This window comes from Molossus molossus, unplaced genomic scaffold (assembly GCF_014108415.1).
Source record: "Molossus molossus isolate mMolMol1 unplaced genomic scaffold, mMolMol1.p scaffold_m16_p_3, whole genome shotgun sequence".
In the NCBI taxonomy this organism is placed as follows: Eukaryota; Metazoa; Chordata; class Mammalia; order Chiroptera; family Molossidae; genus Molossus; species Molossus molossus.
This window is the reverse complement of record NW_023425366.1, coordinates 100,536,899-100,561,152: the sequence shown is the minus strand read 5'-3', so window position 1 is coordinate 100,561,152 and position 24,254 is coordinate 100,536,899. Positions and strand designations below refer to the sequence as shown.

Here is a 24,254-nt window from a genome sequence, read left to right as displayed (position 1 = left end):
TTCATGTAATTATGCTGCAGCTACACAGCACCGTACAGTTGCTGGTTGGTGGTGGTGGGTTTTTTTTTTAAGCTGCTTTTAACTCTAAAAAGAGTACTGTGGTGTATATAATATTTGGGGACTTTTCTATCTTCTCTGACGTTGCTGAGATTCTTTCATATTTTTGCAAGTCATCCTAGAATGTTCACTTTGACTATTGGATGATGTCCTTGTCACCGCTCCCCTCCTCTTCCAGTGAGGGGCCCCTGGGGTGTGGCCAGGTGTTTGTTACTGGGAACAGGCTGTGTAACTTCTCTTGTCCGTGTCCCCCTTACACACATGTGAGAAGGCTCACCGGGAAGAGCGGAGTCCTAGGGACTCTGCCTGCGGGCACTTCACCTTAGAAATTGCACCGCCTGCCCTGGCCAGTTTGGCTCAGTGGTTAGAGCGTCAGCCCGCGGACCAGAGAGTCCCGGGTTCGGTTCCCACTAAGGGCACGTACTTCAGTTGCAATTTGTCCCCGGCCCCCGTTGGGGTCGTGTGGGTGGCGACCACTCGATGTGTCTCTCTCACATCGATGTTTCTCTCTCTCTCTCTCTCCCTCCTGCTCTATCTGAAGATAAATGCAAAAATGTCCTCAGGTGAGGATTAAAAAGAAGAAAGAAATTGCCTGGTGGACCCGAGGCAGCAGCTGCCTTAACCTAGCTGAGCAGCAGTGTTCCTGTCTGAAAAACACTGACTGGTAATACCACACATTCCCTCAGCGCTGGCTGTGCACAGACCCTGTGCCAAGTCCCGTACGAGGCGCGGGGGGCCTGGAGGAGAAAGACGGGGCACGGCCTGCGGGTATGGGAGCACTGGGGCCGAAGCGCTGGGCTCCTTGGCCCTCGAGAGACCAGCCGTGCTTCTGGTGAGGGACGGGGTGGGGGTCTCAGGAATGGGAGCTCGGAAACCAGGCAGAGATCACTGAACAGAGAAGCCAAGAGCCCACCAGCAGAAGGTATGCCCCGGCTTCAAGGCCTGAGCACTCGGGGCAGGAACGCTGCCAGGGACATCCAGTTCCCCGCCTTCCCGGCCTGCGCTCCATCCCCTCACCGAGGGACCACATGTCAGCAGCCTCAAGCACATCCACGTATGTTCACTGCCTCCTTCAGTCCTACACTGCAGGGAGGTGTTTCCAAACCTCTTTCACAGGGAAGGAACCTGGGGCGAATTGAGGACCAGTGAGCTGTTCCAGCCCCGTCTTGGGTAGGTGGTAAAGCCAGGATCCACACTGGGATCTTTTCCACCTCAGCTTCCCAAGGAAGAAAGGAGACTGCCAGTCCTGGCCTCGTGTGTGCCCTCCACTTGGGGATGTGTTCCCAAAGCGAGAGTCTGCCTTCCCGGCTGTATCCCTGCCTGGGCCAGGACCCTTCCGCCCCGCCCGGCTTGCCCCAGGCCACTGGGCCAGGGCAAGGGCGGCCCTGCAGCCCCTATCCGCCCCGCAGCCCCTGTCCCGCCTGCCCCAGGGCTCCGCAGAGAGAAGGACTAAAGCAGTTGGGGCCGTATTTAAAGGTGAGTCCATTCTGCCAGTCCAGCCCCCGCACCTCCCCCCTGGTGCCTGCGCCAGCACACTGGCTGTGGAAGGCAGTTCCCTGCCTCGGCCTCATGTTTCTCCCCCAATTTGTTGAATATTATTTCCTGGCCACAAACGGGCCCACGCCTCCCACTGGCAGCCTGGTCCAAACCACCTCGAGCTCCTGCCAGCTCCTGGAAGGATGGCCTCCTAACTGGTCTCAGCGCCTCACCCCGTCCTCACGGTGGCCAGGCATCGGCCCTCCCCCTTACCTCTGATGGCATTGTCATTCCCCGTCCCCACCCCTCAGCCGTTCTGTCCTCTGCAGTCCAGCGTTGGCCCGCCTCGGGGCTCTGTGTGGCTCTTCCCCTGGCCTGCCTGGGAGCCACGTGCTTCCTCCTCCTACAGGTTTTGTGGGGACCTTCCCTTCCCGACTTATTTTTTTATTATACCCAAGTATACGTAACACAGATTTTACCATCTTAACCATTTTTAAGTGTACAGCTCAGTGGCATTAAGTACATTCAGTTGTTTGTGTAACCATGGCCACCATCCATCTCCAGAACTTCATCTTTTCAAACTGAAACTCTGTCCATTCAGCAATCGCTCCGCGCCCCCTCCCCTGGCCACCATTTCCTGCTTCGTTTTTAAAGTGTAAACCCCTGTGCTGCCAGCCCTGGCCCTCCCTGCAGTTTTCTATTTGCTCCGTAGGACGTACCGTCATCGGACCCACTATTTTATGTATCCCCACCACCACCACATGAAACTCCAGTCGTCTTATTTGAGGTGTGTCCCCAGCACCTGAGCGTGTCTGACTAGTTTGCTGAGTGACTGAATGATCTAGCCACTGCTTTCGTCTGTTGCCTGGGGTCTCGGGAGCTTTATCCACACCCTGCTAATTTCTCCAGGCCTGCCCACCCCTTTGTGCAGGCCTGCCTGTGCAAGTCCCCTGGCATTTGCAAGCGTCGTTGCCCACACTGTCTGATTCTCCTAGTCGCCGTGACATAAGCAGGTTTCTTTTCTGTCATAACGGAAAAGAGCTTCCCCTTCAGGATCGCCCTTCAAATCACAGCACCAGCGCGGGGCTTCCTTTCTAACTGCAGTCTGAAACGGCCGCGGGTAGTTGTTGAAGACGGTGGGAATAAAATGTAAGTAACGTTGAGACCTATGGAGGACCCAGGAGGAACCGATGAGGACACTGCCGCTGGTTCGGAGAACAAAGGCTGACACGCGCCACGCTCTGGGAGGAAGAGCCCGGACGCGAGGCCAGCACCCTGACGGGGCCCGAAGCACGTGGTCACTCGTGGTGCATCGTAAAAGGCCAGCACCGCAGAAAAGCGGCCTCGGGGCCAGCGGTGCAGGGGGGGTGGTCTTCGGAGCAGGTCGGACCGGGCCCCTCCGTGTCCTGCTGTGACGCCCTGCAGAGGAGGATGTGGCTAAACCTCCCTGGTTCCAGACTGAACGGGCTGCACTTTGTGAGAAAGACTCCCGGCTTTCCAGGCCGGTGCTGACATTCAGAACGGCTCATGGGCATTCGGGGGCCCTGCTGGAACGAAAACACAAGAACGGCTTGTAAACTGGCCGCTGGAACGTGCTGGGAGCCTGTTCTCAGCCCTTGTTTCAACGCCGCTGGTCAGGCTGTGACTGCAAAGGTCTGCACTTGTTCTTTGAGGGGCTGGCAGGTGACCTCGGCAGCGTCTGGCTGGCACAGGACACTGGGACCCTACCTACAGGAAGCAGGCCTCGGCCCCACACAACTAGCTCCCGTTTCCCAGACTCCCGGGTACTGTGATGCACGCACTGGCCACCTTGGCTGAGCCCTGACTATGTGCAGGGCCTTTGTGGTGTCAGGAACCCAGAGGAAGTGAGCACAGCCAGTGGGGAATGGACAAGGCAGGGCGGTACTGATAGGAGCTTCCACCTAATGGCGATCTGTCAGGCCACCCACCTGGTGATCTGGACAGTCCCTGTTCCTGGACTCACCGAGGCCTCAGTGTGGTGTGTCGGGCATCAGGGCCGGGCCTGGGCTGCGGGTTTGGCTCCAACACAGATTCCCTGGCCGTGTCAGGCTGGGCCCGTCTCTTCGTCATAAAGCAGTTTTATTCTGCTGGCTGCCTGGTGGGAGCTGAGGTGCTGGAGAGGTAAATGGAGACTTTTCGACCAAAGCTTGTTGCTTGGGATCAGTGTGTAGGAACCAGGTGTTCACAGACTCAGAGACTCAGCTTAATCCACCCTCCCCGTCGAGGCAGCGTCACCGTGCAGCCTGTCCGCCTGGGGCCGGCTCCTCAGGGAACTGACAGCACACTGGCTTTCGGCCTTTTCTTTACTCAGAACATGGTCTGGCCCCCCTGCTGCCCCCCTTCCGCTCCGTCTGCCCACGAAGAAGGAATAGCCACCATACTGAGTGCTTACTGTTGGGTATTCATCGTTTATTCTTCAACAGCAACCCTGTGCAGTAGGCAGGTACTGTTAACGTCCCCACTGTACACGTGAGGAAACCGGGGCACAGAGAGGTTAGGTAACTTGCTTAAGATCACACAGCCATAGGCAGCAACAGTCCTTTCATCCCATGGTCCACAGTAACCACAGGGATTTAAAGGTGGTGGCCGGAATCTTTCCCCAGGCCCAAGGGGCACAGTGTAGGGTCCCCTCAGCTCCTCTGGGCGTGCTCAGTGTTGGCCAAGAGGCTCTGAACAAACAGGGGCTTCCTGTACCCGTGCCCCATTCACGGAGCCCAGGGATTCATTGGTACCCCTAGACGGGACTTGTGTGATTCTTGGGGTGTGTCCTGAACCACAGTGAGCCCGGGCTCTCCTCCCCCAAGCTGCTGTGCCCCAGTCCCCCTCCGTCATCGGTCAGAGCTGCAGAGTTTTGTTTCCCATCTGCCTGACTGCTCCTGCAGGACCTGCCAAGTAGCCGCCACACACAGTGGCCCAGGTTGTGTGCTGCCAGCCCCACGGGCACTCCTCACACAGGCTGTGGAACGAAGGAGCCCTCGCCCCAGAGCTGTGATCACCGCCCGCCCCATTCCCTAGGCAGCAGGTCTGTCTTGGGTTCTGACTGGAGCTGGCTGGGTGTTTTGCTTCCCCTTGAAAGGTATTTTCCAGACATTCAGTGGACATTCAGTGGTTCTGGAATTGTGTCTCCATGCCCTGTCCCAGCTGGAGTTGGGTGGGAGCTGGTCCTCCCGGAAGCTGCCCCTCATTGGCCAGAGGAATGAGGCAGCCCAGGGCCCATGTGCCCGGTGCCGACTGCAACCCAGGCCTCTCGACTCCAGGGCCACGGTCGTCGTCCTGCTCCCCCAGGCTGCTCCCCCTCCTGTTGTGTCATCCTGTTCCTAAGTACCACGGGGGCACGTAGAGGGCAAGCAGCTCTCCTCCTCAGGTTTCCTGACAGGCGGCTGATGCTGGGTTTGGGTCCTCTTTCAGCTCCTTGTGGACCAAGTACAGAGAGGCCACAAACAGCGGGGGCCTGGCGTCTGGGGTGTGGATTTAGCTGTGACTCATTAGAGAGCACAGAGTTGGGACTAGAGACTCCAGTGTCTCCCAGAGGGGGGTAAGGCAGGGCAGTGCTACATCGGGGTAAGCACGGCTTGTTCCGTTCGGGGCTTCTGTGGCTTTGGAGGTAGGTATGTGGCTACAGTCCACGCTTGTGCTCATCAGACAATGAGTGTTGATTCTGTACCCGGCCACTGTTCATCCCAGGTGTGCGTGCAGCAACCCCGTGGCCCTTCCTGTGAGAGTTCATGGTCTGCTGGGGAAACCAGTGTTCATAACGGGTTGTGGAAGGACCCGGCAAGCTCAGGGGCTCCCGTTGTCTGCTGGCCCACGCTCAGCATGTTTCCCCGGCACTGGGAGCTGAAGGAACTCCCTGGACTTGTGATGCACCAGCAGCCCAGCAGCCCACCGTGGCCTTGACACCCTCCTGTAGACCCCGTGTAAGACTATAGGTTGTCAAGGGAGTAGCCACCCCTGTGTTGGGAGGTGAGGGAGAGGAGGTGGCTGGTGCCAAAAGGTTCTACCCCAAAGACGCCTACGCTGGGTCTTGAAGGGTGAGACGGTCACATAGGGTCGTATTTATACCCCAGTTACACAGGCCGGTGCTGCCTTCTGCGGCTGTTTGTGCCTCCGGGGTGATTTATATGGTCTATTTCTGGAGTGTCCCTCCTAGCCGGGAGGGCATTGGGAGCAAATGCCACATCTGTTTGCCTTCACGGGGCTCTCGGATGCTGGGTGGCCACGCCCCCGCCCGCGAGCTCCTGCCCTGGCAGGCGGTGATGGGGGGCCTCCGAGGCTCGTTCTGAGTGCACAGGAGTCCCCAGGCAGGAGCCAGGCCAGACCAGTGATCGCCACTCACTAAGGTGATAATTTGCCGTTGTCCTGAGCAAGTATAGATTTCATTTGTCTAGGCAGTAGTTGCAAATTGGATGTGGGCAGGCAGGGACAGAGATGTCATTTGAAAACCAAAGTGCTGAGGGAAGTGGAGGAGTGTGTGCTGTAGGTTGAGGGGGATGTCAGAGGGGAAGAGAATAAATGCCACCTTGTTTATGACGCCGGCACGAGGATTTCCTTTAAAGTCAGGTTCACTGAGGTATACTCTGCATGCAGTAAAATGCATCTTTTAGGTGCAGTTCTTTGAGTTTTGACAAACCTATCCAATCCTGTGACCACCACAACAGTCAAGATACCAAACACTGCCATCACCCCAAGACTTTCCGGGTTCCCTTCCAAAGTCAACCCCAGCCCAACCTCTGGCAACCACGAATCTGCTCTCTGCACTTACAGTTTTGCTTCTTCCAGATGTCACATAGATGGAATCATATATGTGATTCCATTTGAGTCTAGCTTGAACTCAGCAAAAATGCCTTTGAGATTCGTCCACGTTACGGCACCCGTCAGCACCTCGTTCCGTTTAGTTGCCGACTGTGTGCCATGGTGTGGATGTGCCGCGGTCCATCCCATGCTCTGGCTGAAGGGAGGACACGGGTTGTTTCACTTTGGGGTGTCGCACACAGAGGCTGTAACCCTTTGCAGGCAGGTCTGTGTGCACGTGGGTTTTCATTCTGCTGAGTTAATTTCCAGGGGGGGATTGCTGATTCATGTGGTTGGTGTGTGTTGAACTTCGTAAGAAACTGCCACACTGCTTTCCGAAGGGCGGTGTCAGTTTGCGTCCTGCCCGTTCAGCGCTCGTTCCTGGTGAAATGGGCAGGCTACGGTGAAAGGTGCCGCAGAGGCTCCGTCGAGGCTTTGGGGCCGCAGGGCGGCCGGCGGAGAGGAGGACCAGGAGGAGGGACCCGAGGACACGGCTGCCTGGTGCCCTGCACCCCTTCGGGGTCCCTCTCTATTCTCGCTATAGGAGTGACCCTCGGGCCCTTGCCGGCCGCTTGTTGGGCCTGTTTCTGTCACGGCTCTGGGGACGGATGGGTTTTACACACTGGGCACGGAGCCCTGCCGGGCCTCACGCTCAGAGCAGCAATGCCAGATAAATGACCACGTTTCCTGCAGCCGCTGCTTGTGGCCGTCTCTCCCTGCAGCTGCGCCCGGAGTGTTCTGGGGGTCATTCTGGCTGTATGGGGGACAGAGACAGGCACTGGGGGTGGTGAGCCCCCACCCCGTGATGGAAAGCCTGGACACGGAGCCCAGCGTATTCGCCGGCACCAAGAGCGTGCTTAGGGCCCAGACCAGCAGGGACGAGAAAGAGGGACAGAATGATTGCCAGTCCCTGGCCTTGGGAAATGGATGGTCCTTAGGGGTGGGGGCGGCGAGCATCATACACCCAGGCTCAGCAGCATTGCCAAAGGGGACATGTGGCAGTTCAGGGACCCTGGTCCTGAAACTGGCGTTGACGGCCACACCTGTCATGCAGAGAAGTACGCTGAAGGCTGGGCTGTCATTTGGGTGATGTGAATTAGGACTTAAATGACCATGAGAGCTCTCCAGTTGCTGAGGAGGGGGCCAGGACAGTGGGGGCAGCAGGGCCGTGACAGGGGCCCATGGAGAAGACAGTCCATTTGCATGACCCCTGCCAGGGCTGCCCTTCCGCCACTTCCTCCCTGAAAAAGTGGGATCTGAGACCCATGGGCCCATATGGGATCCTGGAGGCTGGCCAACTCAGGGGTCCCCAAAGAGGGGGCAAGCACCATCTCTAGGTCTCTCGAGACCTGAGTCAGAACGGGGAGGAGTGGAGAGAGAGATAAGCAGCTTACTGGAGGTCACCAGCAGCCTGGGGTCAGAGCGCTGGGTAAACCGAGTCATCTGCTGGGTCAGCAGTGTCCTGCCAGGACTAATACAGAACTAACGAGGTGTCCTGTGTCTGTCCGTCCACCCACCAGGTGCAAGTTCTTCAGTCTGACCGAGACGCCGGAGGACTACACCATCATTGTCGATGAGGAGGGCTTCCTGGGTGAGTGAGTGCTTCTCTCCGGGGGGCTTTGGCCGGGCCGGGCCCTCGGTCAGTGCTGGCTGCCCGCCTCCCGTTCCTACCACTGCTGGTGACTTAGACAGTCAGTAGACAGTCTGTCTTCGCTCCCTGCGTCTGGCTGATGGCCCCGCCCTCTCTCCACTCGTGGCCCCGCCCTCTCTCCACTCGTGAGACTGCCCTGGGAAGGCCAGAGCCGACAGGTCCATGCGACCGACAGGTCCGTGCGACAGGTCCGTGACCGTGCTCACCAGCCCAGAGCTAAAGCAGCCGAGAAGGGAGAGGCAGGTTTCACTGAGCGCCCACTGCAGGTGAGGTGCTTTCCACTGTCCTCAGGCCTTGTCCCCACTGGAGCGAGCCCAGCCACCGGCCCTCACGATTTTCCTTTGCCTTTTCTCCACTCGTCGAGATAGAATGCAGGTACCATACACTTCACCGTTGAAAAGTACACGGCAGTTCACAAGGTTGTGTGGCCATCACCATTCGGATCCCAGAACAGCTTCGTCACCCCAAAAAGAAACCCCGTTACCTGTCAGCAGCCGTCCTCCCCTCCCCACGTCCTTGCGGTTTTATTACAGTTCTGTATGTTTGCTCCACTGCAAGTGACAGCGAGCACGCGCTCTGGCCGACCGGCACGTTAGTTTACGGAGAGGTGGTGTGCCCCTGAGGAGCTGAGAACAGAGGGGAAGCCGTGTGCCCGGGCGTGCGAGCAGCACGGAGCTGGGCTCCCCAGAGCTGGTGCTTGGACCTCGTTCTTCAGAACGTGCAGAGGGTACAACAGACCTGACACGTTTAAGCAACAGCCCCACCCCAGTGACAACAGCTAGTAGCTCTTTAGTGTTCCCATGTCTTTCTGTGCACAGGTGGTCTCTTCAGTTGACCTGTGGCCATGCTATATGTAGAAATGTTTTCCCTTAACATTCACATCACATCACAACTCAAAACGCCCTGTGATGGGGCAGCCTTCCACAGCAGCCTCGTGTCCTTGCCCAAGCCCGGTCAGATTTAAAGTGGCTTTAATTTTCCTCCAGTGATAAATGTATAAGCTCTTTAAATGTGTAACATTTGTTCTTATTCAGGTTGATTCCTAACAGCGGGTCTGAGAAATGGCGTACGGGCCAGACATTGACTGTGTCACGGTTCTCGACTCATGTTGAAACCCCAGGGAGCAACCTCCCCGCTGTGCTCTGTCATCCCTACCCACCAGCGCTGCAGAGCACCAGGCCAGGGGGGGGGGGGTCCCGGCCCCCCACATCTCAAACACAACATTCTTTCCTGTCTGCGAAGGGCGTCTGGGTGGCCAGAGCAGGGATAGGGCAGGCCCCCGGGAGGCCCCCGTGCAGTCGTGCCTGCATTTATTCAGCAGATGTTCCCTGGGTACAGGAGCCACAGATCATGACCACTGTGTGCTTGGGCAACACGCGTGTTAGCGTTTTCTTGGGGCACTCGTGCCTTTAGTGCAGAACTGCCGAGACTTGGCATCGAATGCTTGGGGTACTTGTTCCCTGGAAGCAGACACTCCGTCTAACCCTCCTCCCCAGACCGGCTAGTCTCCACCTCTGCAGGCAGCGAGTGAGCGAGCACCGTGAGCAAGGAGAGAGGGAGGCCGTGGGACCTGGGAAGCCGGTTCTGCAGGCCCCAGCAGGCCGTGTTCGCAGGAATCGTCACTAACCGGGGAATGTCCTGCAGAGGAGGGGCTGGTTGTCTGAGCCAGCCCCCAGGTTTGCAGGAGGCAGTGTTCACTGAGCGCCTGAGATGTGCCAGCATCTCGCTGGGCCTTGGAAATGTAGCTGGCATTGAGGAACACCATCTCTGACCCCAGGAGCCTCAGGGCTCTGTGACCTCTGGGTAAGGGTCTCCCTTCCAGGCTAGCAAAGCAGGCTGCTTGGATAGTTTTTATTGCACGAGAAAATATTGTGTACATTTAAAGTAGTACCTATCTCTCATACTCCTGTTGCAGAGCTACAGGGAAAAGTATACAAAATGAGACTCCCCTGTACCCCCCTGCAGAGATGCACCACCTTCTGGGATCATTCCCGCGGCCTGAGGGTAAAGAGGAAAGACCCGTTTTATAAGAGGGGAAACTGGCATTAAGGTACCCAGAGCTCCTGGGCGGGGGCGCCCATTTGAAGAGGAAATGCTGTGGTGGTTCCCCGAAGACCAAGGTCAGGGCAGCTGAGAGGGGGTGGGCCAGTGTGTGGCTGGGCCAGTGTGTGGCTGGGCCCGTTTGAGAAGGCGCTCAGACTGCAGCCTTTGGGGTGGGGGCTGCAAGTTCTGTCCCACCTCAGCTCTGGGGGGTTTCTCTAGGAGGTTCTTCAGAAAGGGAGTTTGGGCTGTGGCTGCCCCACGGCACGGGGAGGGGTGCTGGTTGGGCCATGCTGTGTGAAGGGTGGTGCCCCATCTCCAGTCCTGCAAACACCGCCTCTCACCCAAGGGCCTCGCTTGGCCAGGGTACCTTGATTCTGGCGCGTGGCGTTGTTGTCAGCATGACGCTGACTTGGTTAGGAACCAGCAGCTGTCTGCACAGAACACTGCCTTTCCTGGGGCAGCATCAGTGACACTGACCAGACAGCTCCCTGTTCAGTGCGGGATTGTAGAGGTCTTGGCTCAAAGGGATGGATGGATGCTCCATGTCTGTGTGGCACACAGAAGGGGCTTGTGTGCATGTGTGTCATTTGATCATACATACATTTTATATATATATTACACATAATCTAATGAGCACTTACTATGTGCAGTGCTAGATGCTCTCGGGGACCCAAAATAATATGAGTGGCAGCCCCTGCCCTGACCTCTGGGTGGGCAGCCTCTTGGGTTTGCAGTTAAGCAGGGTGCCGTGCTAATCAGGACCCCTCCACTGGCCCCCACCCATGGCATCCCCTTCCCTGCACCAGTGGTATCCCTAACACCTGGGCAGGACGTGCGCCTTGGCCCGTGACCGGCGGAAAGGTAGGAGGAAGACGTTGAGAGAGAGCTCCTGCCTCACGCTGGGCTGAGACGGGAAGACCAGGTTCAGGTGCTGCCTGCTACCGGCCGCTTATCAGGCTGCTCAGCGCCCTGGGCCTCCATGGCCTTGTCCCAAACACGGGCCGGCCTCCGGGCCTCGGCTCTGCAGGGCACGCTCGCGGCATACCAGGCATGTAAGTGGACCCGCGCGGGTCACACGTGTTCAGGGGTCATCCGTACTCCTCTATGGTGAAATTGAACATTTTTAAAACTCCTGATACACTTTACCCAACTGCCACGCCGACCAGCAAAGCTGACGGAAAGGCTCTGGTCTTTGATGAGCACGTGGATGGGGCCAGGCATTCAGCTAAGTGCTTGTTGGGGATTATCTCGTTCAATCCTCCAAACATCTTCTCCAGTAGATCCTGATTTCATCATCCCACATCCGAAAACTAAAAAACCCAGGGCCTAAGGTCACACAGCCAGGATTAACCCTTCCTGCCCTGCCCCAGGACTCTTGACCCTGCTGCACGCAGAGTAGGAGGAGCCTGAGAGGCACAGGCTCTGTGTGGAGGACACAGCGGATAGCACAGGAAACCGAAGGTCCTGAGGCCGGAGCAGGGCACTCCTGGGGAAGTGGGGGCCCCACCTAGCCACAGAATCGCCCGATTTTGTGACTGAGAGGGTGGTGAGACACTGTTACCTCCTCTACGAAGGAGCATCCTCAGCTCCAAGAAGCTATTTTTAGGGTTTGGGACGATGGGCAGTGACAGAGATAATCCATTTCGGTCTTGGAACGGGTCCACTCTTCCTCCAGGGAAGAGCCAGCCTGCTGCCTCCTGGCAGCTCGTCCTCACGGCCCCGAAGCAGCACCTCAGGCACCCCGAAACTTGGCCCAGGGTGAGGATGGAGCTCAGATAGTCCTCTCCGCCCCCCCCCCCCAGAATGCCAGGGCGGCGTTTGGGGTCCGTGGGGCCAGAAGCAGCAAATGCTGTGGTCTCCAGCTGCTTCTGCTGCTCTGACAAAGGCCCCCCCCCCCGGAAGCTCGGAGGGGTGGCCACGGGCCTGGAGTGCAGCGCCCTCCTTCTGGGCCACTGGAGGGACCTCCAGGGCTTTTGTCCGGGCCTGAGCCAGGGGCGGAATTATTGTAGTTTAAGAACTGAGGTGGGCCTTTGGTTCTGGGGAGCACGTTTGCTCTGGCAGTACTGGGGCTGAGAAACCTCTTCTCTGACACCTCGGGTAATGGGTCAAGAGACTAGACACAGCTGCCTGAGACCCCGCACCTTTTAAGACATTTTCTCCTGCTCTCCCTCCCAAACCGGTTCCCTTTCCGGGAAGCTGCCTGCCTCTCCGGCGAGCCTGGCCAAGGATTGGTCCTCTCGGCCAGCAGGGCCAATGGGCTTGCTAGGCTGTGGTCGCCATGACGACCAGAGCAGGGCAGGTAGGAGCCTGGTGGGGCCTCACTCAGTGACCCCTCCTTGGAAGCCGACTTGCCTGAGGGCAGCGCGACCTTCGCTGGGGCATCATCATCATCATCATCATCACCACCAGTGTCTGGGCCCCTCTTCTTAGCCCCTGCCCTTCCTGGGGACCTGGCCCTTCTTCCCAGTTATGAGGTATCAGATCTGGGTTTGAATCCTGGTGCTGTTCTTCCCTGATGGGAAGGTCTGATGTCTGCAGCGGGGATAATGGTCCCTTTGGGGTGGGTTTGAGCAGGTGCCTGTGATGCGTGGAGAGTCCTGTGGGCAGCCTGTGCTCAGCTCTGGCTGCGTGTTCGTGCAGACACGTGTGCACCCACATCCCGTGTGAAGGCTCCTCGGGGGGGGTGGGGGGGGCTCTGCAGAACGGGATGAAAGCGTTGCTCCGAACATAGGGAATCCAGGTCTTCATGAGCTAGTCAGGGAGACTCGGCAGTTGCTGTCGCTCATCCTCACCCACGCTGCCCCTGCCAGTGCCAACCTCCAGGACTCCGGGCTCTCGGCAGGGACTTGGATGGCAGTCACTGCCCACCTGACAGTGACATCCTCAGGAGCCCTCCTGGAGCTGGGTGTTCTTCCAGAGATGCCAACAGGCAGGTCTGATGGAACACAGGGCCCCAGCCTGTGTTCTCCTGGTCTCCACGCCACCCCTAGCCTCCTGGGAGGTTCCTGGGAACCCCGCTTGAAAACCACGGGACCCATTCCACTGGTGTGAGGCGGTAATGGCAGCACCTGCTACCCAGAGGGTAGTGAGGACCAAAAAGAACAAAATCATTACTGACTGCTGGGTACTCATCATTTCACAGTTGAGGAAACTGAGGCCCAACACAGGTAAACTACGTGTCCCCGTAGTTCCCACCCTCCGGAGCCGCCTGACACATCCGAAGTCCTCTGAGGGCCTTCCTGGCTCGACCCTCCCACAACAGAACCTCAGGCTGAGCCCCTCCTCCTCGGACAGATGAGGACACTCGGGCCCAGAGGGTGGGGCTGGCCCCACGTGTTAGTCACCTCTGTGGCCTGCTCTGCCCTGGGGACCTGGGGCCCACAGTCACAGGCCTGCCCTCTGTGTCCCCTCCAGAGCTGCCGTCCTCGGAGCACCTGAGCGTGGCAGATGCCACCTGGCTGGCCCTCAATGTCGTGTCAGGTGGTGGCAGCTTTTCTAGCTCCCAGCCCATTGGGGTGACCAAAATCGCCAAGTCAGTCATCGCGCCGCTGGCCGACCAGAACATCTCCGTGTTCATGCTGTCCACCTACCAGACGGACTTCATCCTGGTAACCGGTTCCCCGCCCCAGCGCCTTGGGCCACAAGGGACCCCTGCAGACCCCTTCTCTGATCAGCTCCAGGAGAGGTTGGGGACCTCAGGGCCCTCAGTCAAGTGTTAGCATGGCTCAGGCTGGGCTCTAGGTCTCTGCCCCCCCACACACCATCTGCCTTTGGCATGAGCCATGCTTGGTTTGACCTGGAGACCAGGAAGTGAGGGTTTAGGAGCACATGTGGGTGGGGTACCCTCCCAGCTTGGCATCTGTGTCGGTCATGGGGCCAGCAGCAGCTCCTGGCCACCATGTCATTCATTCTCTTCTCCCGTGGGGCATGGCCAACCTCAAGAGCGTGGGCCTGGGGAGGGGCAGGGACAGATCTGGGCACAGCATTCAAGAGGGTGGGAAACAGACTTGCACTTCCTGGCCCTCAGTGTGGTGTCTTCCCTCTGCACAATCCCGGCCGCCCCTGGTTCTGGGGCAGAATCTCAGAGTGAAGGGTCACTGCCCCCAGGCCCACTCCATCTAGGGACCACAGGATACTCAAGCCCTCGATTCTGCATCCCAGGTACGTGAGCGGGACCTGCCCTTTGTCACCCACACCTTGTCGTCAGAGTTCACCATTCTGCGGGTCGTCAATGGTGAGACGGTGGCAGCTGAGAACCTTGGCATCACCAATGGTTTCGTGAAGCCCAAGATGGGTGAGTGCGGGGTCTGTTCAGGGAGACCTCGAGAAGGTGCCAGGTCCTTGCGATGAGCCTGTCAGAGAAAGACACGCACCATATGATTTCACTTATATGCCGGCTCTCATGAACAAGGTGCACTGATGAACAAAATGGAAGTGAACTCGCGGATACAGAGGACAGACTGACAGCTGTCAGAGGGGAGGGTGCTGGGCTGGGAGAAATAGGTGAAGGGATTAAGCAAAGAAAAACACCTCGTAGACACAGACAGCAGTATGGTGATTACCAGAGGGAGAGGGGGTGAGGGCAGGGGCAAGAGGGCAAGAGGGCAAAGGTGGCAAAAGGTGGCAGGAGGAGACATCTTCAGGTGGTGAACGCACAGTGCAGCACACGGGTGGTTGTCATAGTCGTACTCCTGAAACCTGTAGTTTTATTAACCAGGGTCAATAACATCAATCTTTTAAAAAAGGGCCCAGAACAGCCCATTTTCAGAGCATTCGTTGAATGCCAGGCATAACCCAGTTCTGCAGCCCTGGTCAGACCTGTTCCAAGGCCTAGTAAGGGCGGTGGGTGCAGAAACAGCAGCCATGGCCAGAGGCCGCTCCTCTGGCCCACGGCGTCAGGGCGGAGCTCCCGGGGGCAGTGACTCTGCACTGAGGCATGGGCCCAGGAAGGAGCTAAGCCAGGGGGGAAGGTTGGGAAGGGCAGATGGTACAGCATGTGCAAAGGCCTGGGGCCTGGGGTGAGCCTGGAGTCTCAGGAGCTGTAGGTGGTGGCAGAGGCTAAAGAAATGAGAGGGGCCTCAGCACCCCTTGTCTTCGCCCTCTCAGTCCAGAGGCCCGTCATCCACCCACTGTCCAGCCCAAGCAACAGCTTCTGTGTCACCAGCCTGGACCCCGACACGCTGCCTGCTGTTGCCACACTCCTCATGGATGTCATGTTCTACTCCAACGGGTAGGGCCTTGGGTGTGAGGCCGCAGGGGGGCTGAGAGGGGACATGGCTCTGCCAAGGAGCCCCAGTCTTGGGGTCGGGGAGACAGACCACCGGGGCGCTGGTGGGAAGGGGAGGCACAGACCCGCCCCGGGCCTGGTGGGAAGGGGGAGACACAGACCCACCCCGGATGCTGGTGGAAAAGGAGGAGACAGACTACTCTGGGCGCTGGTGGGAAGGGGAGGCACAGACCCACCCCGGGCGCTGGTGGGAAGGGGAGGCACAGACCTCTCCAGCACTGTGAAGTGCAATGCTTACATCCGTGAATGCCATGGAATCCCGTGCATGTCACAGATGAGACCCGGGGGACACTGGCTCAGGGTTACCTGGCAGGGCAGGGCTGGGACCTGGCCCTGCTCTCCCAGGCTCTTCCTGGCACCTCATGCTAAGGCTAGCGAGCAGGAAAAGAGAGCCAGGTGGGGGTCAAGGTGCCATGGCAGCTGCACCCCTCACCAGCACCCCCACCCCCAGCGTGAAGGACCCAATGGGCGCCAGTGACGACTGTGGCCATATCCGCTTCTTCTCCTTCTCCCTCATTGAGGGCTACATCTCCCTGGTGATGGACGTGCAGACCCAGCAGAGGTGAGCCGGGCGCAGGGTGGAGGGACCCAGGGCGGGCTGGCCTGCGAGGCGTCCCTGCAGGTCCTCACCACAGCTCTTCATTGCGGGAGGGTGGCCCCATCTCAGACGACTGGCAGCCCAGAGATGGAGGCCGGTCATTCGAGTGCCGTTGCCCCCAGCCCCAGCCTTGCCTTCCTGCCCCGCCCCCAGGCGAGGAGGGTGCAGAGGGGTGGAGGGCTCTGCAGGGGTCCTCGGGCCGACCTGTAGCAGGTGGAGCCCTGGCGGGGAAGGTGCACAGCTAACGTGAGTCACTGGGGTTTTTCTCTCCCTCCCTCTAAGGTTCCCTAGTAACTTGTTGTTCACAAGCGCATCTGGAGAGCTCTGGAAGATGGTGCGGATCGGAGGACAGCCCCTGGGATTTGGTGAGCCCGCGGGGTTGAGCGGCGGGGTGGGCGCTGACAGGGCTGGGCACGCACGGCCCGGAGTCAGCCGGCGGTGCAGATGGGGGGCTGGGGCGCTGAGGCCCTGACGGGTGAGTGAGGGTGCAGCCTCGGCGCCCACGCCCCGCTCCTGCTTCTCCCTCCGGAGGAGCGGCCCTGCTGGCTGTCGGAGCACGGGACCTGACGAGACCCGACAGGGAAATGCAGCCCCTCCTCAGGCTGCCGCTCCAGATGGCGTGGCGCAGTTTGTAGCGTTCCCTCCCCTAGACACAGGGATTGTCCGAACATCTCTGTGGGGCTCGGACGCCCAGCCGCTCTGCTCCCTGCCCTGGGCAGGCGCCTCCCCCTGTAGACCCGCAGTGACTGGCCCCACGGAGAAAACCGCAGTGATTCCCTCGGACTCAGCCTAGCGCCAGTTTCCACGATTCTCCACAGTGTCTTTGGCCGTTTTCTCCATAAACATTTTCCGAGGGGCCCCGGCCTCAGACCCCTGGGCTCGAAGGGCCGCGCACGCACCCCCCGCTGCAGCCCCCCGAGCAGCTGCAGAGCCCCTGCGAGTGGAGCTCCGTCTTGACTAGAAATGGTTTCCAAGGGCCAGACTCAGACCCAAGAGCTTGGACCTAGAGCGGCTCGTGGTAAATCACAGAGGTTGTTTCTAAGGAGCGCCCTCGGCAGGCCCCTGTGGGATCAGTGAACCCTGATTTCATAGACGGGGTGCAGAATGTTCCCGATAACACTCAGACTCCTCTGGGGGCCGTCACGTTGGCTCTGAGGACTTTGCCCCTGGGACAGGACCCGGAGGTGGCAGGGCATTCGGACCTGGGAGCGAGGGGTCAGTGAGGGAGCCTCCACCTCTCTCCTGAGTTCGCAGGTGGACGGTGACCTGCAGGGCTGGGCAGTGCCCCCTAACTGTGCTCACTTCAAGGCCAAAGCCAGAGCCGTCCAGCAGGCCGGACATGCACTGATCTCACGTGCTCGGAAGTGTCCAGTGGGTCTGACCCGGGCCCAGCCTCCTGCACAAACCCAGCATCCCTCCTGCCCACGCCCGGCCCGGTGCGGGGCTGTGGGGTTGTGATGTCGCAGCCTGGAGGAGCTCACCAGAGACGGAGGCGGGAAGTGTGACCTCAGCTGCTGCTTACCTCTGAGCCTCAGTTTCCTTATCTGCAAAACAAGGGTGCAGATGGGCGCCCTCAGGGCGGCTCTGACACCGTGTCAGGTGTCAGTCGCTCCGGGTGCTCGGTGAGCAGCAGGTGCGGACACTGTCACCCGGAGGGACCAGGGGGCTCAGAGAAGGTTCAGGAAGGGAAGGCTTCTGGGCGGAGGTGGCCCTGGAGCTGATGGGTGGACAGTCACTGGGCAGAGGAGGTTGACTGGCCTCTCTCCATCTCACCGGGACAGCTGGGGGCGGGAGAAGAAACTTGCCAGGTCACCCCAGGTGGAGGGGAGGGTCCTGACACCAGACCAAGGGGTGGAGGGACCAGCAGGGTTTCGGCAGGTGAGGGGAGCAGCCAGGTATCTGCTTATCCTTTTAGCCCTGGCTCTGCTTCTGAGTTTACCGAAGTAACTCGGGATATACTATTACCAAAAGTCCGGGTGAAGGACAAGCGAAGGTGGGGTGTGGATGAAACCAGCCGTGTCCTTGGCAAGCGACTGCTCGTTGCTGGGCCTCGCGGAGAGCGGCGGGCAGAGGAGGGCCAAGGCCAGTGCGAGCTGAGCAGGCAGCGGCCGAGGCTGCCTCCCCGGGACGGGAGGGCTTCAGAGCCATGCTGACGGCTGTACAGGGTCCCGCAGGAGCAGGACTCGGCATCAGAAGGGCTCTGGACCGTGGTTCACACCCCAGCATGGGCCCCAACAGCTCGGCCGTAGTGTCACCCCCGCTGTGCCGTGTGGCTTCCTTCTCCACTATGTCATTTTATAGAACGCTAGTCACCAGCCTTCTAAATTGCTGTCCCACATGGGATTTGAAAATACATCCTTCTAGACCCAATCTCCTCCCCTCCTTTTTATAGGAATAGTTGTGTCTGTAGCTGAAGGTGTCTCAGGACCAGCCAGTCTCCACCACGTAGCCACACAGATGTCCCCAGGAGTGTGGGCACGAGGCCTGGGGGTCCAGCCTGGAGCCCAGCAGACCAAGGGGAAAGCAGGAACTTGAGAGACCCACAGGGTCACTTCATGGGTCCCTGGTTGGGCCAACAAGCAGGACCGGGGCCAGGGAACGGAGGGTCGGATCAGTTACTGAGTGTGGTGACGATGGAGGTGGGGCCCAGGTTAATCCCCAGGCTTCAGCCTCAGAATCCCATGGGAGCTGGTGACCAGATCTGGACTCTCCACCCCACCCCCAGCTGACAGGGACAGTGTTGGGGAAAGGCATCATCACCAAAATCAGTCGCTGTTAGGAAAACATATGGGATTGTGTTGGAGAAGAATGGTCCTCAAATCCTGGAAGTCTTCTTGTAGGAGGAAGCCTTGAACGGCGCCTTTAAATCAGGGAAGAAGCTACGGGTGAGGATAAGACCAGCCCCAGGCAACCCCAGGGTTGCCTTATCAGATGAGGTTTTGGGGAGACCAGAAAGCACCACAGACCCCTGCTTCAGACGCTGGAGGGAACAGGAAATCCCGCTCCAGCCCAGCCAACACCTGGCACTGCCGTTAGGGTGGACAGGCCGGGGCCGTCCCCCACTGGGGCTCCGCCAAGGAAACGAGGCTCAGAGAGGAAGTGACTTGGCCACAATCATCTGGCTAGAAAAAGTGACAGGAGAGGGCTGACCCCACTCCGCCTCCAGCTCCGCCTTGGAGAACGCGAAAGGTCGCAGGGGATGAACTGGGGCTACGGAGCATGGAGACAGGCAGGGGTGACCAAAGTTAGGACTGAATGGAGAGCTCGTTGCTGGCTGAGGAATCAGAAGGCTCTGGAGGGAGGAGCCTTTGCACTAGGCCTTGGGCGGGGGGTGGGAACTGCCTGGAAGAAGGTGGGCACGGGACAGGCGCTGCTGGCAGGGGGAGCGGCCGGTGCTGGTGCCACTCAGGCTGAGCGCAGTCCCCACCTCTGTCCCCAGATGAGTGTGGCATTGTGGCCCAGATCTCCGAGCCCTTGGCTGCTGCAGACATCCCTGCCTACTACATCAGTACTTTCAAGTTCGACCACGCACTGGTGAGTGTCCGGCGCTGGCCCCGGGGCAGGGGCGCTGTTCCGGAGCTCACGTGCTGCCCCGCCCTTTGCAGGTACCAGAAGAAAACATCAACGGCGTCATCAGCGCCCTGAAAGTCAGCCACGGGGAGAAGCATTAGAAGGGCCTCTGGCTCCTCCCGTCCGGCCCAGCCCCTGCCGGAAGATTCTTGCAGTATTTCTCAACAAACTGGAAAACCGGCCCAGGTCCCTCAAAGGAGGGTCTTCAGAGACACCCCCAATTGCTGACTCTGCCAGGCCTGGAGCCCAAGCCAGGACCTCCCCATGTCCTCCTGCCTTGTCAGCGCCCCCATACCCTCCAGAGAACACGCCCCAGCTCTTCCCCAACCCTCACTCCAGGAATTGATGCCTGAGGCCCAGGGAGCTGATGAGCTGACCCACCTCCTCACCCGGCCTCACCCACAGCCAGGGGCAGACGCCAACGTTGTAAGCTGGCACCTCCTACAAGACACTGGGGTACCAATTCGCATGTTATCTTGGGGGGCAGGCCGAGGGGGACTTGAGTTCATGGAGGCTGGGAAGGCCTCCGCGAGGGCAGGAAGCTGGATCCTGTGGTTGCTGGTCTCTGGTTCCATCAGCTCAGGGCTGGTTCCCGGAGTGGAGGCCGGTGGGCGACCCTCAGGGTTTGTGCTAGTGAGGGTCCCGCAGAGCTCGGGCGGGGCCCCGAGCTGGGGAAGACCCGAGCCACCCAGAACCTCATCTGCCAACCACAGGGCCTGTGTCTCCCAGCTCCCACAAGCCTGCCAAGGGGGCCTGCTCGGACCCTCCCCACCACAGGCACGCACTCCTGGGAGGTGGTTCCCCAGAGACCCACCAGCCTCAGTCATGAGCTCCTGTCGCCTCTGCTTCCCTGGACCCCCTCAGGCAGGCCGAGCCACAATTTTCCCCAAGTGGGGGTACTCCCAGCATCCTGGGCCTGGGGTTTCTTAGGTCACCCCCACCTCCCCAACAGTTGACTAGACCAGCACAGGGCTCCCGTGTCATCCTGTCCCCTCCCTTGCCCACTTTGGGGGACATGGAAGGCCTCTGCCCCCCAACTCACCTGCCTGCCCACCCCTCCGTGCGGGGCCTGTGGCATCATGAGTACTTGATCTGGGAGGCAGCTTATCTGAGCCTTAATAGAGAAAACTGTACTTCACTTTAGTTTCTTATTTAACGTATCTGTGCCCAGGCTGTGGTTGGCAGCCATTTCCAGAGAGGCCTGCGGGTTCTGTCGGGTCCCAGAGGCTCAGCGTCACTCGGCTGCTGCCCTGTGGCTCCAGGGCAGGCACGAGAACCGGGAGCCTTGGCCCTCTCTGGAGCAGGACACTGGGAACAGAGGTCATACTGGACGGGCCCCAGGGCGCATCGCACAGGGCCACCCAGCCGGGCCTCGTGACAGGTACCCAGGCAGCTGTGGTTCTGAGTGTCGGGACCTGAGGGCCACAGGCCACAGGCAGGTGGACAGCCAGGTGGCAAGCCAGCTGAGGCAGGCTGGTCCCCTGGAGGCTGCCCAGCAGAATGGGGTGTGCCCCCGGGCCGCCTCTCCAGCTGGGGGAGCTTCCTGAGTGCATGGGGCCCTTCCTGGGGCCCCTCCTCGGGCATCAGCTGACCTGTGTTGTCCCTGAGAAGCTTGGGGGGGTGTCCTCGGCCTGGTGTGAGCCCCACCCCCTTCTCGAGTTGCGTGGGGCCCTAGGAGCCCCAGACACGGTAGCTGTGGGTCTCAGGGCCCACGCACTGACTAGGAACCCACCATTTTTTTTATAAGTTAATTCATTTTGCACAAAACTCCGTAACAACCAAAACGTGTAAATGATTTGCTGGTTCCAAAATAGGGGTGGCCACGTGGCCACGGCAGCACTTGAAGCCGATTCCCCTTTCTGTCCTTGGGAGGCCTTGGCTTCTGTGGCGCCTCTCCGGGCCCCTCCCCGTGGGCCCCTCCCCCTGTCACTTGGCCTTTCCTCCCCCCCAGCAGATGTGTAGGCCCCGCGACCCCAGAACGCGTGCTCCCCAGGCCCCTAGGGCGTATATTGTACACACGTATAAATACCTGTGTTTTATGTTGATATAGATATATACTGTAAATAGCATATATACTTGAGCAATATATATGTTAATATATACTGTGTGGGCACGCACACGCGTGTGTGTGCGGTACGTGGACGCAGACCCCACTGTGTGTGCGTGTGTGTGGGCGTGGGGCCTCCGCCCGCCGTGTCTGCCGTGCACACAGGCACGTTTGAGCCACCGTGTATTTTTAATTCAAGTATACAGGCAATATGACCTTGAGAGAAGCCGGCCGCTGCCTCAGTCCTGACTTGAAAGAAAAACAAAACCAGCAGCCCAGGCGCTGAGCCCCAGGTGGGGGTGTCGAGGGTTCTCCCCACTCTCCGCAGTCTCCCCTGAAAGCTGGGTTCAGCCCCTTCTCATCTCCATGGTCACCCACACCCTGTGTTTGGAAGATGGCAGAGCAGAGAGGAGTCGGAGCCTCTCGACCAGAGCACCCTCTCCCAGGTCCCCCGGCCTGAAGCCCAGGCCCGCTGAGTGGTCACCCCGAGTCTCCTTCCAGGCCCGCTCCCCTCGCGTGGCGGTTTGTGCTGATGGCTCACCTGGTTTTCAGCTGCAGGCCCAGAAACCTCAGGTTCTGTTCTCAGGTCTCCCCTGGGGGCCGGCCCTGTCCGCCTGGGCAGAGGACCTGTGTGCCCTTGACGTGGTGTCCAGGGAGGGGTGGGGCAGCTGCCAGCGGGAACCCCCTTTCTCAGCCCCGCCCTGTCCTCTGTGTGTGCCTGTGATGAGTCGGCTGCCGTTTGGTCTCCACAGCATCGGTGGGGACAGTGCTTTTCCCCTTGGCCAGCTGCTCACCGCCCACCCCGTGCCCGCCATCTGCAGGTTTGCTGGGCGTGGGGTCTCCAGACCTGCCCGCGAGGACGTCTTGGCTCTGGCTGGCGGGCACGCAGCCGGGGCGGGAAGTGGGCTCTTGGGCACACTGCCCGCGGTGAGCAGGCCTCTGTCTTTGCTCCAGTACCACTCCCTGGAATGAAGCTTCAACGGTCTAAATGCCACCTCGCCCCGGCCCACCCCACCCCACACACTACAGAATGGGGAGAGCTCGAGGAGGGAAGGGGGGGAGGGTGCCACAGCCGCCCCTCTCCTCCGTCCCCACCTGAGAAGCCTGCCTCCGCTCCATCCTCAGCCTGGGCTCCCCTGGCTCCCAGGAAACCACTGCCCCCTTGGCCCGTCCGACCCAGCCAAGATGGGCCGTGTCAGCCCCTCCCCGTCTCCAGAGCCCTGCAGGCCTGCCCACACCACTGCCCTCAGCCCAGGGCGACACCCAAGCTGGAGAGGCTGCCGACCTCTCCGCCCCGGGATTCAGGGGGTCAGGAGCCCCCAGCACCAGCATTCTCCACCTCCAGGCCACAGGCCACCGGACCTGCCCTGGCTGCCCAGCGACAGCATGGCCAGGGACCAGTGCCGTCCCCAGAAGATGTGTGGTCTGATGGGGCTTGTCCCCTCTGAGGTGACAGTGCCATGGAAGTCAGGGCTGGGAAGGGCCAGACCCGTTCAAGCCAAGAGTACCATGTGCTTGATAATCACAGATAAACCTGCCTGCCCCCCACTGGCCGCGTGTCCCGGGCAGACCTTCCAGGGCCTCTGGGTCTGGATGTGGGGGCAACTAGGGCCCTTCCCAACCCCAGCTCCGAGGGGACCCCGGGCGTCCCCTGCTGACAGCAGGCGCTCTGGCCCTGCCACGCAGGCGATGCCCCTTCGGGGTGAGCACTGGGTGGCTCCCGCTGCTGCCCCGCTCGAGGGGAGCTTCGGGGAGGACAAGGCTCTGGCAGTGGGGAGACTTGGCTTCAGGCTTCGAGCTACTGTGCTGAGGAAGGGGGAGGCCTAGATCAGCAGGAGGGCCAGCCAAGGAGGGCAGGCTTGGGCAGCGTGGCTGTCGGCTGTCGTGAGGGGAGTTGAGCCTGGTCTAACTGGATCTCAGAGCTCATCCAAGGTTTTTGTTTTTGTTTCAAATTAGAGGCAGCCAAAGGACGGGTGGGCTGTGGCCTTCAGCTTGCTGTTCGTGAACTCCTTTCAGCCGGCTGTATTGGGAAGGTAGAGACGGAGCGGCTGGCTGAGGCGGCTGCTGTCCTTACGGCCCATGGCACCTGCGGGCAGCCTGGCGGAGGGAGTTGGTGGCTCTCGGGTGAAGGCGATGGGAGGCTGGGAGAGCCCGGAGCACAGGGCGGCCTCTGCCCTGGGAGTCGGGACACTGCTCTGCGTGGCCACGCGTGTCTGTACTGACCCACGATGTGTGGGAACGTGCTGTGCCACGCACATTCGTGTGTGACAGCACATGTGTGCGGTCCACGTCTGAGCTAAGGGACTGGCTCATTCAGTATTTTGAGGCCTTGGTAGCCTCAAACCCTTGGGCCCCGTGGGGGTGGGGGGGGCTGGCCCGGAAGGACTGGCCCGGCCCCTTGACTGCTAAAGCTGCTCTGTGGTTGGGCAGAAGTGTCCCTCAGGGACTGTCCACACGGCCAGCCTGCGAGGCAGGGCCTGCCGAGCCGACTCTCCAGGGCATGGGTCCGAGTCAGTATTCACAGGGAGCGGTGGGTGCCAGGCCTCGCCCACTGGCCTCCAGGACGAGTGTCCAGGCAAGTTGGAGACCAGGGGTCAGGGGCGCGGAAAGATGAAAAACAGGCCAAATTCAAGTCCCAAGACAGCTCAGTGTGTTTGCTGTCCACTGCCTCAGTTTACCTACTCCGAAAATGGTCCAGGAGAAGCGGAGCAGG

At 59.9% G+C, this 24,254-nt stretch overlaps 1 protein-coding gene across 1 annotated transcript in view; it reads left to right on the top strand.

Moving 5' to 3' along the window:
- Positions 1-22,878, top strand: part of CASTOR2 (cytosolic arginine sensor for mTORC1 subunit 2) — a 47,455-nt gene extending 24,577 nt beyond the window's left edge. The window contains exons 2-9 of the mRNA XM_036280469.1: positions 7,866-7,936; positions 13,454-13,647; positions 14,201-14,333; positions 15,146-15,269; positions 15,778-15,888; positions 16,207-16,289; positions 19,364-19,458; positions 19,530-22,878. Of these exons, the coding sequence (XP_036136362.1) occupies positions 7,866-7,936; positions 13,454-13,647; positions 14,201-14,333; positions 15,146-15,269; positions 15,778-15,888; positions 16,207-16,289; positions 19,364-19,458; positions 19,530-19,595 (877 nt within the window). The 3' untranslated portion in view covers positions 19,596-22,878. The remainder of the gene's footprint in view (positions 1-7,865; positions 7,937-13,453; positions 13,648-14,200; positions 14,334-15,145; positions 15,270-15,777; positions 15,889-16,206; positions 16,290-19,363; positions 19,459-19,529) is intronic.
- The last annotated feature ends 1,376 nt before the right edge of the window (positions 22,879-24,254 follow it).